Source organism: Capricornis sumatraensis, chromosome 3, assembly GCF_032405125.1.
Source record: "Capricornis sumatraensis isolate serow.1 chromosome 3, serow.2, whole genome shotgun sequence".
Lineage (NCBI taxonomy): Eukaryota > Metazoa > Chordata > Mammalia > Artiodactyla > Bovidae > Capricornis > Capricornis sumatraensis.
The window spans coordinates 84,409,708-84,421,908 of NC_091071.1; the positions used below are offsets into that span (position 1 = coordinate 84,409,708).

The 12,201-nt window shown below is 48.1% G+C and overlaps 1 protein-coding gene across 3 annotated transcripts; it reads left to right on the plus strand.

Moving 5' to 3' along the window:
* The first annotated feature begins 311 nt into the window (after nt 1–311).
* Nucleotides 312–8,370, plus strand: NR4A2 (nuclear receptor subfamily 4 group A member 2). Of its 3 annotated transcripts, XM_068969548.1 has the most exons (8): nt 312–494; nt 2,174–2,297; nt 2,782–3,647; nt 4,429–4,558; nt 4,973–5,136; nt 6,030–6,232; nt 6,628–6,806; nt 6,933–8,370. In XM_068969548.1, the coding sequence occupies exons 3-8, from the start codon at nt 2,784–2,786 to the stop codon at nt 7,187–7,189; spliced, it is 1,797 nt and encodes a 598-aa protein (XP_068825649.1). In that variant the 5' UTR covers nt 312–494; nt 2,174–2,297; nt 2,782–2,783; the 3' UTR covers nt 7,190–8,370. The 3 variants fall into 3 exon arrangements, 2 of the variants coding, with proteins under 2 accessions (XP_068825649.1, XP_068825650.1); XM_068969549.1 differs by lacking the exon at nt 2,174–2,297 and having other exon boundaries at nt 2,960–3,647; XR_011144693.1 differs by lacking the exon at nt 312–494 and having other exon boundaries at nt 1,457–2,297; nt 6,749–6,806; nt 6,933–6,961.
* Nucleotides 8,371–12,201: the final 3,831 nt, after the last annotated feature.

A 12,201-nucleotide genomic window follows, 5' to 3' on the forward strand; every position in this document is an offset into this window, starting at 1 on the left:
GCGGGCTGCGCGGACCTGAGTGGAGAGGTCACACCTCTTTCGGAAAAAGAAAAAAACCTAGCTGGCTACCAAGGTGAACCCTGAACAGTTCCCACCTTAAAATCGGCCCTGCTCGTGACGTCAGGTCGGAAATATACCAAAGCGAGCGCTGGCCAGGAGTCTGGGGAGAGCGGCCGCGCGGCGATTGGGCGGCGGGCCGCTGACGCGCGCTGACGCGCGGAGACTTTAGGTGAATGTTGGCAGCGGCAGCGCGAGCCACATAAACAAAGGCACATTGGCGGCCAGGGCCAGTCCGCCCCGTGGCTCGCGCTAAGCTCCGCGGTCCCGCTCGCTTGCCCAGCCGGCCGCTTTCTCCTGCTCCCTCCCCGCTCTCGGTGCCGCGATTCCCTTCGCCCCTCTCGCCCACCCCTCCCCGACCCTGCCACCCAGACTCCCGGAGGGAACTACACTTCGGCCGAGTTGAATGAATGAAGAGAGACGCAGAGAACTCCTAAGTGAGTAGGTGCGGCTGGCACAGCTCGCCTTCTATTATCCTTCTTTCTTCTTTTGCACGTCTCTTCTTTCCGTTTGTCTGGTGCAGGTTCTCTGGAAGTGGGCGCCGGAGGCGCGGAGTGCGACTAGGGCCGGAGGATGGGGAGTAGGTGTGCGCAGCTCCAGAGGGCATTTGTCGGAACTCCTGCTTTGCCACCCCGCAGAGGCTTCCTGGCTCCTCATTGGTGGACGTGAAGGGAGCTTGCACAGTTTGGGGAGCTGCGGACTTGCCCGCGGAAATGTGCGCAAAGTTTGCTCTTAGTGCGGAATTGATTTAGGTCTTTGGACACGTAGACTCCCAAGTCCTGTGTATAAGAGGGGCCTGGATGCGGCCCAGAAGGTGACACAGAGAGAGAGTTCTTCAGTTTATGTGTTGCTTGGGAACTGTGTCACCGCGGCTGGACAAGCGTGCCCGTGTTTCCTGGGTATTGTTGAGTGAGGAGAGGTGGTTGGTAGAGTGACCTGTTATTAAGTTGCTTGAAAATTTCTGGTTTCCACGTGTGCCGCGTTTGTTTGTGAGTTTGACAGAGAGAGAGACAGAATATTTAGAGTAGTTATGAAGCTGCGGAGTTACCAGAGGGTTAATATCCAGCACAGGCATATCTGTCAAGGGCTGGGGGTGGGGGGTGGTCAAGAGTCCCTTTCTTTCTACTTTTTTCTGGTTACCCTCCCTCCTCCATGAAGCAAGACTATGACGGGGGTGGGGGGTGGGGGAGGAAAAGAGACTTGGATGTTTGGCTTTCTGTTTCATTAGTAATAAAATTGTCTATGCTCTAGAATGCCTTCCAAGTGGGAACATCTGAAAATTACTAGGACAGAAGAATGCCTTGTTCCAGCAAGTAGGCAGATTGTGCAAGGCTGGATAGGGAAGGTGCTCAGCTTGCTATGCTGAAAGGTGCTTCTACCACTGGTGCCAATATTGGATAAGCAGTATTTCCCTCTCTCTGCAACTCACCTAAGATGCTCTTGACAAAATATGGTCCCCTCTTTCCGCCCCTTGGCCATTAAAGATGAAAGACATTTCCTGGAAAAGTGAATGCCAATTCACCTGTATCCCCAAACCCAGTGCTCAGTCAGAAGCTCTTAGGAAATCCAGATGCTTCCATTCAGATTGCCTTCAGGGCTCCCCAGGCCTTACTAACATTTTGTACCTTCCTAAGGGTGGAGGGAGAGATTGTTTTTACATTTTATATTCTTGACTTCTACTAGATGAAAAGCCAATTTCACCACAGGGGAAAAAAAATCAGGAGAAGGTTCCAATGCTGTGTTTTATTAAACCCTAGTTTCTTCTTATTTAGTTCTGAATTAAACTAAAGTGGAAATGACACTCCCTCCCACTGCCCCACACATACCCAGCAAAGGGGCTAATTTATTTCATCATAAGTATTAACTAAGTACATGGAATAACTTTCCTCCTTTAGAATCCTCTCTCTGCCAAGATTAACACAGTCCATGGGTGAAAATTTCTGTTTCCAGCCATCTCTTTTACACATTCATTTTAACTGCTAAGTTTGATAAAGGCTACAGAGTAATTTCTAACTAAACAATCAAGAAGGGCACAGACGGGCCTGCCTAGTGATACAGATGTCCGGCCAAATCAGTCCAGAAATTCACCCTAAGGCTTCCTGTGTCTTCATTTCAGGGAGGAGATCTGACAGGCTGGGCTCTCCACTGCTCTTCTAAAAATCTTGGAAACTTTGTCCTTCATTGAATTACGACACTGTCCACCTTTAATTTTCTCCAAAACGCCTGTAACTCGGCTGAAGGTTAGTGCCACTTCATTTTTTCCCCCTCCCTTGAGTTCCTTAAACGTCAAGAAACAGGGCAATGCGAGCGATCTTTCCCCGCAAACCCTGCAACTTAAGTTTTTTCCCCAACCCATCGCCTTCGGGAACGAGTTTCTCATTGTGCAATTCAACTTCATTTCTGGATTGAGCTTGCTGAACCCGAGCTTCAGAGGAAAGGCTCCTGGGAACGGGAATACTCCTGAAAGGGGTGAAGGGGGAGACGTTGGAAATATCCGGGAATGGAGACCCTAATAACTTTCCAGTTCAGGGTCTTTATTGGGTCAGCCTTTCCTTGCCCCGCACTGTTCCGATCCGCAGTAATCGCGCTCTCCGCCGTTCCTCTCGCGCCCCTTCTTTCTCTCTGACCGCTGCGGGCTGCCGGTGTAGCTCCAGGTGTACCCGAGCCCGGGAGAAAGTGTTCACTTGACCAGGCTGAGTGTATATTACCCTGTTTCATTTCCAGCCATGCCTTGTGTTCAGGCGCAGTATGGGTCCTCGCCTCAAGGAGCCAGCCCCGCTTCTCAGAGCTACAGTTACCACTCTTCGGGAGAATACAGCTCCGATTTCTTAACTCCAGAGTTTGTCAAGTTTAGCATGGACCTCACCAACACTGAAATCACTGCCACCACTTCTCTCCCCAGCTTCAGTACCTTTATGGACAACTACAGCACAGGCTACGACGTCAAGCCACCTTGCTTGTACCAAATGCCCCTGTCCGGACAGCAGTCCTCCATTAAGGTAGAAGACATTCAGATGCACAACTACCAGCAACACAGCCACCTGCCCCCCCAGTCCGAGGAGATGATGCCGCACTCCGGGTCCGTTTACTACAAGCCCTCCTCGCCCCCGACGCCCACCACCCCGGGCTTCCAGGTGCAGCACAGCCCCATGTGGGACGACCCAGGCTCCCTCCACAACTTCCACCAGAACTACGTGGCCACCACCCACATGATTGAACAGAGGAAAACGCCGGTCTCCCGCCTCTCCCTCTTCTCCTTTAAGCAGTCACCCCCCGGCACCCCCGTGTCTAGCTGCCAGATGCGCTTCGATGGGCCCCTGCACGTCCCCATGAACCCGGAGCCAGCGGGCAGCCACCACGTGGTGGACGGGCAGACCTTCGCCGTGCCCAACCCCATCCGAAAGCCCGCATCCATGGGCTTCCCTGGCCTGCAGATCGGCCACGCGTCGCAGCTGCTCGATACGCAGGTGCCCTCCCCGCCGTCGCGGGGCTCCCCGTCCAACGAAGGGCTGTGCGCTGTGTGTGGCGACAACGCGGCCTGCCAGCACTACGGCGTGCGCACCTGTGAAGGCTGCAAAGGGTTCTTTAAGGTGAGCCAGGTCGGGGGCGGAGGAGGCAGGTAGGGGCCCCCTACTGCCCAGAGCCTCAGAGTGCTTGCTCCGCTGGGGCTCAGGCTGCGGACCCTCACTGGTCCCCGGCAACTCCCTGGGTCCTTGGAAGCTGCCTTGCCTCCGCCCCTGGGCTGTGGCAGGGGTTTCTGGGTGCCTGAGAAGGGCAAGTAGGAAGGCGGGGAGACCCGGGGTCGCATCTCCTCACGAGGCCGACCCTGGCCGCCCCCCGCCTGAAGTTGCTGGAGCTGAGCTGGAAGAGGGTCATTTGCATGTGCTAGGAGCTGTCTTCTTGGTTCAGATTGAAATTGGTTAGGACAGAGAACCGTGTCTGAGCTAACCAAGTGGAACAGAATTCCCTGTGGTCAAATTAAGTGATCTCTTTATTTCGCCATCCTGATTGAATAATCTTATCATTTTAAATAGAGAAGGTCTCTAAGGAATGTAAATAATATGAATGCCCACGAATTTGTATTTACTGAGCGTCTCCTTCTCCTTCTCTTGGCATATAAAACACAGCAAGGAGCGGAAGGTTAGCTCAAATGTTAACGCTATCAATTTTCTTCTGTTAAATGCCCTGGGGGAGGGGAAAGAAAAGAGAGAGAAAGGAAAAAGGGAAAAATAAGGAGGAGTTGTGTATGTGTTTGTTTATGGTGAGGGAGTGTGGACCCTGTCCTCTCAGAAATTGTCCCTGGATTCCCTGAATTGTTGGACTTTCAAGAGAAAAAAAATTTTTCCCGGCCTTTATTGTCTCCTTTTGCAGCGCACGGTGCAAAAAAACGCGAAATACGTGTGTTTAGCAAATAAAAACTGCCCAGTGGACAAGCGGCGCAGGAATCGCTGTCAGTACTGCCGGTTTCAGAAGTGCCTGGCTGTTGGGATGGTCAAAGAAGGTAGGTTGGGACAAACAGCCCACTCCCCAGCATTCGCCTTTGGGAAACTGCTGCCCCTATCCTAACCCGGCTTTCTACTTCCCAGAGCCGGGCGAGGGGAAGTGGAGGGTCTCTCCGGCTTTCTCCCACCCGCCTCTGGCCTCTATGACCAGGCAGCTGCATGCCAGCCCATTCTGCCCAAGAGAAAGCCGCCGGGACCTCCTCGCCTTTAACTATACGACCCATTTGGAAGAAGACATAAAACAACCCCGCATTTTTTATGCTTCTCGTCAGTAAAGGCTTTACAAGCACTGGGCCCCTGTGCTGCCCGATGCAGGGGCGCCCCCGGCGGCTGTGGCCTTCCCTGGGGAGGGGTCCAGGCGGCAGCTGGGTCCCGCTTGGGGGAGCCGCGCTCACCCGACTGTTCCTTTGCAGTGGTTCGCACCGACAGTTTAAAAGGCCGGAGAGGTCGTTTACCTTCCAAACCGAAGAGCCCCCAGGAGCCCTCTCCCCCTTCGCCCCCGGTGAGTCTGATCAGTGCCCTCGTCAGGGCCCATGTCGACTCCAACCCGGCTATGACCAGCCTGGACTATTCCAGGGTAAGAAGCTGGAGGGGGTTTCATTTGGACAAACCGACAGATGGGCAGGACCCCTTCCCCACACCTGTCAGTAACCCCTCAGGCCCCTCAGACCCAAGGGACAGAGGAGGCATGCAAGGTTCCGGCTTCACTGCTCTGGGCAGGGCCACAGAAGATGGTGTTGCTAGGGGTGTGGACATGACAGGGCAAGGGAAGGAAAAGAAGATGGGCCACAGTGGTCAGATCTCTTTAAGGCCCCTTCCCAGTACCTGGGTGCACACACATACTCAACACACCAGTGCCTCTGATGCCCAAACCAGAGGTGATGCAAAAGCCCCCATTTGGGCTCTACCCCAGTCCTCCAAGGAGAAGCTTGAATCCCCACCTTCTCTGGTGCTGTCAGGGAGAGGGCCACCTGCTTGGGGTTGGGGAAGGGGAAGTGAGAGGGTGTCAGGAATGGCAGTGGGTGGGGGAATCAAGTGGTCAGATTCCTCTTTTACCCCAGCTATGAGGTATGTGTGGACTTTAATTGGAGGAAGTATGCCGGGCAACCTAGACGGCACTGCAGTTTTATGAAGATTTGCAAAGGGTGACTCTGCTCAAGACCCACTCCGGGACTGGCATGAATACTAACGTGTCAATTGTTTCGTGGAGATAAGAGTGAACATTTCCCAGGGCTGGTTGGCACTGTATTTAGTCTGTATGAAAATGGTAATTTACATATTTAAAGCAGCGACCTCATAGCACCATCCCTAATTGAATTAATTGCCCCGGAACATCTAATTTCCTTACTGGTCAGAGAGAGGTTTAATTGTTATAAAAACCTGGCTCCCCTACTAGAAATGAGGTTAGCAATTTCACGGGTTATATATTTTAGAGAACCTCATTAAGTGCTTTTTAAAATGAAATTCCAGTTCCAGGCGAACCCTGACTATCAGATGAGTGGAGATGACACCCAGCATATCCAGCAATTCTATGATCTCCTGACTGGCTCCATGGAGATCATCAGGGGCTGGGCAGAGAAGATCCCGGGCTTCGCTGACCTGCCCAAAGCCGACCAAGACCTGCTTTTTGAATCGGCTTTCTTAGAACTATTTGTGCTGCGATTAGCCTACAGGTAATGGAAGGCTGGGAATGAAGGAAGAGAGGAATCAAGGAAAAGAGAGAGGAAAAGGGGGAAAGGGGTGGAGGGAGAAAGAGAGGAGAACAGATGTGAAATAAAAGAGAAGATAGGAAGGAAAGGGGAATAGATAAAAGGAAGAGAAGGGAAGCAGTGAGCATAGAAGCCTTGTATCAATAGAATGGAGGTGGGATAGGGGGCGTTCTTGATTGTTATGAAATTAAACCCTTTCAAGGTCCACTGGTCTATGTTTTATTAACTCTTGGGTAATTAGGTGCCTCTTAAATCCCTCATTTATTGCTCTTCAAGTAATTAGTTGTTTAGCCTTTTTTTTTTTCTCTCTCTCTCTCTCTCTCTTTTTCTCCCCTCTCTCTCTTTGGTATTAATTGCAGGTCCAACCCAGTGGAGGGTAAACTCATCTTTTGCAATGGGGTGGTCTTGCACAGGTTGCAATGTGTTCGTGGCTTTGGGGAATGGATTGATTCCATTGTTGAATTCTCCTCCAACTTGCAGAATATGAACATCGACATTTCTGCCTTCTCCTGCATTGCTGCCCTGGCTATGGTCACAGGTCAGTACCACAGGCACAGGGCATTTCTCCTCCTGAACTTTCCTTTCCCGCCGATCCTCCCTGGTCCTGTCAGCTAGCTAACTGCTTAGTGCATTCCTCTTTTGTTTCTGATTGTGTTTTCTGCAGAGAGACACGGTCTCAAGGAACCCAAGAGAGTGGAGGAGCTGCAAAACAAGATTGTAAATTGTCTCAAAGACCATGTGACTTTCAATAATGGGGGCTTGAACCGCCCCAACTATTTGTCCAAACTGTTGGGGAAGCTCCCAGAACTCCGTACACTTTGCACACAGGGGCTACAGCGCATTTTCTACCTGAAACTGGAAGATTTGGTACCACCACCAGCAATAATTGACAAGCTTTTCCTGGACACTTTACCTTTCTAAGACCTCCTTCCATGCACTTCAGACAAACTGGAAAGAAACCTAAAACTGTCCAGAGGGGACAAGTGACAAGGGCAGAGAGATCCCCCTGAGCTGTCTCAGCTCTAGTCAGCCCCTCCCCTTCCATACACCCTGACCCTTGATTCCTAAAGAAAAAAACAGAAACAAAAAAAACAAAAACTGTTGCTATTTCCTAACCTGCAGGCAGAACCTGAAAGGGCATTTTGGCTTCCGGGCATCTTGGATTTAGAACACGGACTACACACAGTACTGTGGTATAAACTTTTTATTATTAGTTTAAAAATCATTTTATTGTTCAGAAGGAAGATTGCTAATGTGTGACGGAAAACATTTGGCCACATTTGGTTGTTGCAGTTAAAATAAATGTAATACACATACACACACACACACACACGTTGTAAGAGGACCCACAAGTATTGCCCTTTAAAAGATTTCAAAGTTTTCTGCTGTAAAGAAAGCTGTAATATATAGTAAAACTAAATGTTACGTGGGTGGCATGAGTTGAAGAAGGCAAAGGCTTGTAAATTTATCCAATGCAGTTTGGCTTTTTAAATTATTTTGTGCCTATTTATGAATAAATATTACAAATTCTAAAAGATAAGTGTGTTTGCAAAAAAAAAAAAATAACTACACAAAAAAGGGACAAGCATGTTGATTCTAGGTTGAAAATGTTATAGGCACTTGCTACTTCAGTAATGTCTATATTATATAAATAGTATTTCAGACACTATGTAGTCTGCTAGATTTTATAAAGATTGGTAGTTACCTGAGCTTAAACATTTTCTCAATTGTAAAATAGGTGGGCACAAGTATTACACATCAGAAAATCCTGACAAAAGGGACACATAGTGTTTGTAACACCGTCCAACATTCCTTGTTTGTAAGTGTTGTATGTATCGTTGATGTTGATAAAAGAAAGTTTATATCTGGATTATTTTGTTGTCTAAAGCTAAACAAAACTTGCATGCAGCAGCTTTTGACCGTTTCCAGAGTGCTTATAATATACATAACTCCCTGGAAATTACTGAGCACTTTGAATTTTTTTTTAACGTCTAAGATTGTCAGTTAATATATTATTTTATGTTGGAGTAAGAATTTTAATATTGCCATATTCTGTAGTATTTTTCTTTGTATATTTCCAGTATGGCACATGATATGAATCACTGCCTTTTTTTCTATGGTGTATGACAGTTAGAGATGCTGATTTTTTTTCCTGATAAATTCTTTCTTTGAGAAAGACAATTTTAATGTTTACAACAATAAACTATGTAAATGAACAGAATTTTGTCTTCTTTCTGGGTTAGGTAAAAATGATTACTAAACAGCAGTATACAATAGACAGAGTTGGAGATTGATTTGGGATAGGTCATTTATTCAACATTTGAGTTTCAAACTGACAACCTAGACCTATTCTGGCAAAAGGAACTGGAAAATTGAACTAATTATCCAGAGAATTCAGAACAACATTTTTCCTTAACCAGAACTTTCCAGTGTGGCAGCATGCATTTATCAGAATCAGGTGAGAATATCTCAACTCTTCTATTAACTTTGCTCTGAAAGCAAACTCTTCTATTAACTTTGCTCTGAAAGTGCAGCTTTCATAGAAGTTCAAAAGACTCGATAGCATTTGAACTTTTCCAGTTTTGAAGTCCTGTTGGGTTTTTTTGTCTTGCATAATGTTTAGAAAGTATCTTTTTAAGACTCAGTCTACATGGATTTGAAGTGTATTGTATATAACCTCTGGTTTTTTCCAATTCCTTGTAAAAGGTCTTGGAGGAAGAGTAAAGCATTTTGGTCCCTTTGGGTCAGTGGTCTTTGGCATAGAACAGAACTCAGGAAAGACATTTCTTACAACTTTTGTTCCTACTTCAGTGAATAGTGATGAGGTTCAGTTTGCTGTCTTAGAATAATATAGCTGTCTTAAAAGTTTCTCGGATAAGGAATAAAATATCGATTTGTCAGATCCTGGTTCTTTTTAGGCACGAACAAACTGTGCCACAGTATCTAGGCTTCCATTTAGCACCAACTTTTGGCAAAAAAAGTAGTAAGATCACTTTTGGTCTCAGCTTCCTCTCAGTAACCTGGAGGTCCAGCTAGTCATAAATTCTGGTAAGTGTAGGATGGGGATGATTTTCTTCCTTGATCCTAGTGAGTTACAGATGGCCTCTTGGTCACTGAAATTGACAAAAGGAGTTATTGTTTTTAAAATGCAGAGTTAGTAAATTGCCAGAAGAGTTCTCAGGTTTTATTTTTAGTTTACCTTTGCTTACTTTTTTTTTTTTTAAGACATGTTTTGCGGGTCGAGCAATAGAGAGAAGGCAGGTCTCCGTGGTAATTTGAGGTTATTTTCACGTGATGCGCTTCTCTACAGGTAACTGAGAGGCAAAAGTTGGTGGCCACATAAAGCGATTAAAAAATACGCGAAATGTTTGACGCCCTTGCTTTCTTGAAAAGATGAGGCTTGCCATTTCCTTTTATTTTTCACAACTTCTGCCCACTAATAAGCAGAGAGAAAGAGAAAGCTCTTTAGAAATGCTAGGAGTCTACAGAGCCGTCAGCAGTCTTCTCCCAGGTGTCTGCAGCCCGGAGACAATTACATCCCGACTCGGAATCCTCCAGAGTTGAACCCAGAAACGAACTCTGTTGCAGGTTCTCCCTTAAGGCAGCGGCTGCGCATCACCCAAGGCCAATGTGGTATCAGGTAGTGCGCCTCCCGAGAATTTGGGGTGCAAGGAGGGAGGGGTGACTCTCTCCCGTGTCCGCTTGCAGACTGAACCGGCTTCGCGTATATTTAGTCGTAATTCCTAAACTGAAAAGTGGCTAGTGCTTTTTCTGCTTCACAGTTACCGAATCGGTTTCCAACTCCCCGCTGAGCACCGGGGTGTGCGGTGGGGGGAGCCTCGGGGGTATCTCTCCCGCTGCTTCCGGGATCCGTGAGGTTGAGGACTTGCTTGTCTTGGTCTTGCTAGGAGTAAAGGCCAGGAAAATCAACAGACACGCTGTTTTGCCAGAGACAGACGTTGTGTGGAACTTCTCTAGAAAGAGATGAAAACTTTACACTGGGGGCTTCATATTGCCCTCTCCTTCCCAAGTCCCTTTAAGAATTTCAGTTGTTGTGTGTCGTTTCAGCAGTGAAAAACGTTTTATCATTGTTAGAAGACAAGACCAGACACTTCTCAGCTCTGAAAGAAGGTCTAATTGTTTAGTCTTCACAGTTTCTAGACCCACGGTGAGGGGTTGCTTAGAATGCCCTGAATTTATGGAGAGTTGCCCTTAATACCAAACACGGATGAGCAGTGCTACAGCCAGTTACTTGGTGGGCTCCGCTTCTTTACCGTCCAGGCGACTGCCGAAGTCTCTCGATCCGACCTTGCGCTTTCGGAAAGGGATCAAGAGAGGGAAAGAGTGTTTGAATTTCTGGTCCTGATTCTAACAAGAGTGATAGCCTGGTCCCGGAAGCTGATAGCACCCTGCAGTGACAGCGGCACCCAACGACCTTATCCTGTGTATTTCTTTTTGCTGCTCCACTCCATCCCTCGAGAGTCGATGTGCCCCCTCCACTAAAAAAAAACATCATAAGTCTTATTGGACACTGGTTCTCAGAGTGCAAGGAGCTGGACGAGGAGAAGCAGATATTCCTGCCAACTTAAGAATGTCGCTTGAAGGTTCAATTTCACTTTGCTATGAGACTCTCTTGGCTTTATTTGCGCTTCCACGCTAATAGTCAATTATCTAATTGTATTTTAAACCTAGGCATCGGCAATGAATACTTTCAAGATACAAAGTCTGTGAAGGAAAAGTTTCATTTCATTGTAATATTTTGGTCAAAGTTTTAAGAGTGTATATCCATCCCCGCGGGCCCTATCCCGGATAGCGATACCACGACACTTTTCCAAGCTTCTCCAGAGTTGCGCATCTGTGCGCCACCGTCTCCCCACTTAACTCCGTATTTGCGTGGGTTTCCTTTTTTATCCGCCGCGCCGCAGCGCGCGGAGAGTGAGGGCTGGGGTCTCCCCGGACCGGCCTTGCTTCTCGGTGTGAGAGAGGTGCTTGTTTCTGTCTCCAAGCCGTGTTGCCCGCCGTCACCTCAAAAATGGAGACAGGTTCTGTTAAGGTTGGGGTGGGGCGGGGGGGGGGGGGAGAGAGGGTATCTAGTCCTGCGGATCTAAAAACTTTTTTTTTCCCCCCAGTATTATTTTGTCGGCTGAACAAGAGGTCTGAGAGTAAGTATCTCAAACATTCTCCTCCGAAAGGGGTTTTAAGGCTTCCTCCATCCACACCTGTGCCCGCTATTCATTCGGGAATAGAACTGTCACTGAGTGGGCGCGCCTGGAAATTTCTCAGCCGTCTAAGTCTCCTGTGCACACCGCGAGTGGGACTTGACTCGGTTTTAGAGTCCCACGGGGGAGGGATGGAGTTTGGGGTCCCAGCCAACGCCCAGTCAACCGACCCATCCCCCCACCCCGAAATGAGTCTCAGCCAGGACTAAAAGGAGCGCATCCGGTTGCAACAGTCTTCGAGGAAACGTTCTGCCTAGCTCTGTGCATCTGGCAGAACTCAACCAGGGGACCGCGTTTTGCGAAGCTGCGTTTTTTTGGGTTCAGTCAGTTCAGTCGGTACTGGCTGACTTTACTAGTGAAGCGAGATAAGAATTTCAAACAGGGCCGTCATTTTCTGGTAATTCGTTTTTAATAATAAAACAAACACATGCAAACCCTATTTTCATTTTTACTTTTGAATTTTACCAGAAATCCCAAATTGGATATTACGCATAACCATCTAGGATGGTGAGGCTGTCATTTAAATCCATTTTCACTCGGTCTTTCCGTTTCCTGAGCACGGCTGGAGACGACAGCTGGGGCTCGCAGGATCTTTGCTCCGACTTTAATTTGGCGCTTCTTTAGGGAAATTCCCGCTTCCGTCCGAGGGCGCTTCGCGGAGCATGACAGCGGGACCCCACCCCACGCCACGGGCGTAAGGAAGTGGCTGCACCC

Excerpts from the sequence above, each read along its gene's own strand:
- NR4A2 (XM_068969548.1), top strand. The coding sequence starts at position 2,784 with ATGCCTTGTGTTCAGGCGCAGTATGGGTCCTCGCCTCAAGGAGCCAGC. Across the intron at positions 4,559-4,972 it reads TGTTGGGATGGTCAAAGAAG|TGGTTCGCACCGACAGTTTA; the intron begins GTAGGTTGGGAC and ends GTTCCTTTGCAG. Across the intron at positions 6,807-6,932 it reads TGCCCTGGCTATGGTCACAG|AGAGACACGGTCTCAAGGAA; the intron begins GTCAGTACCACA and ends TGTTTTCTGCAG.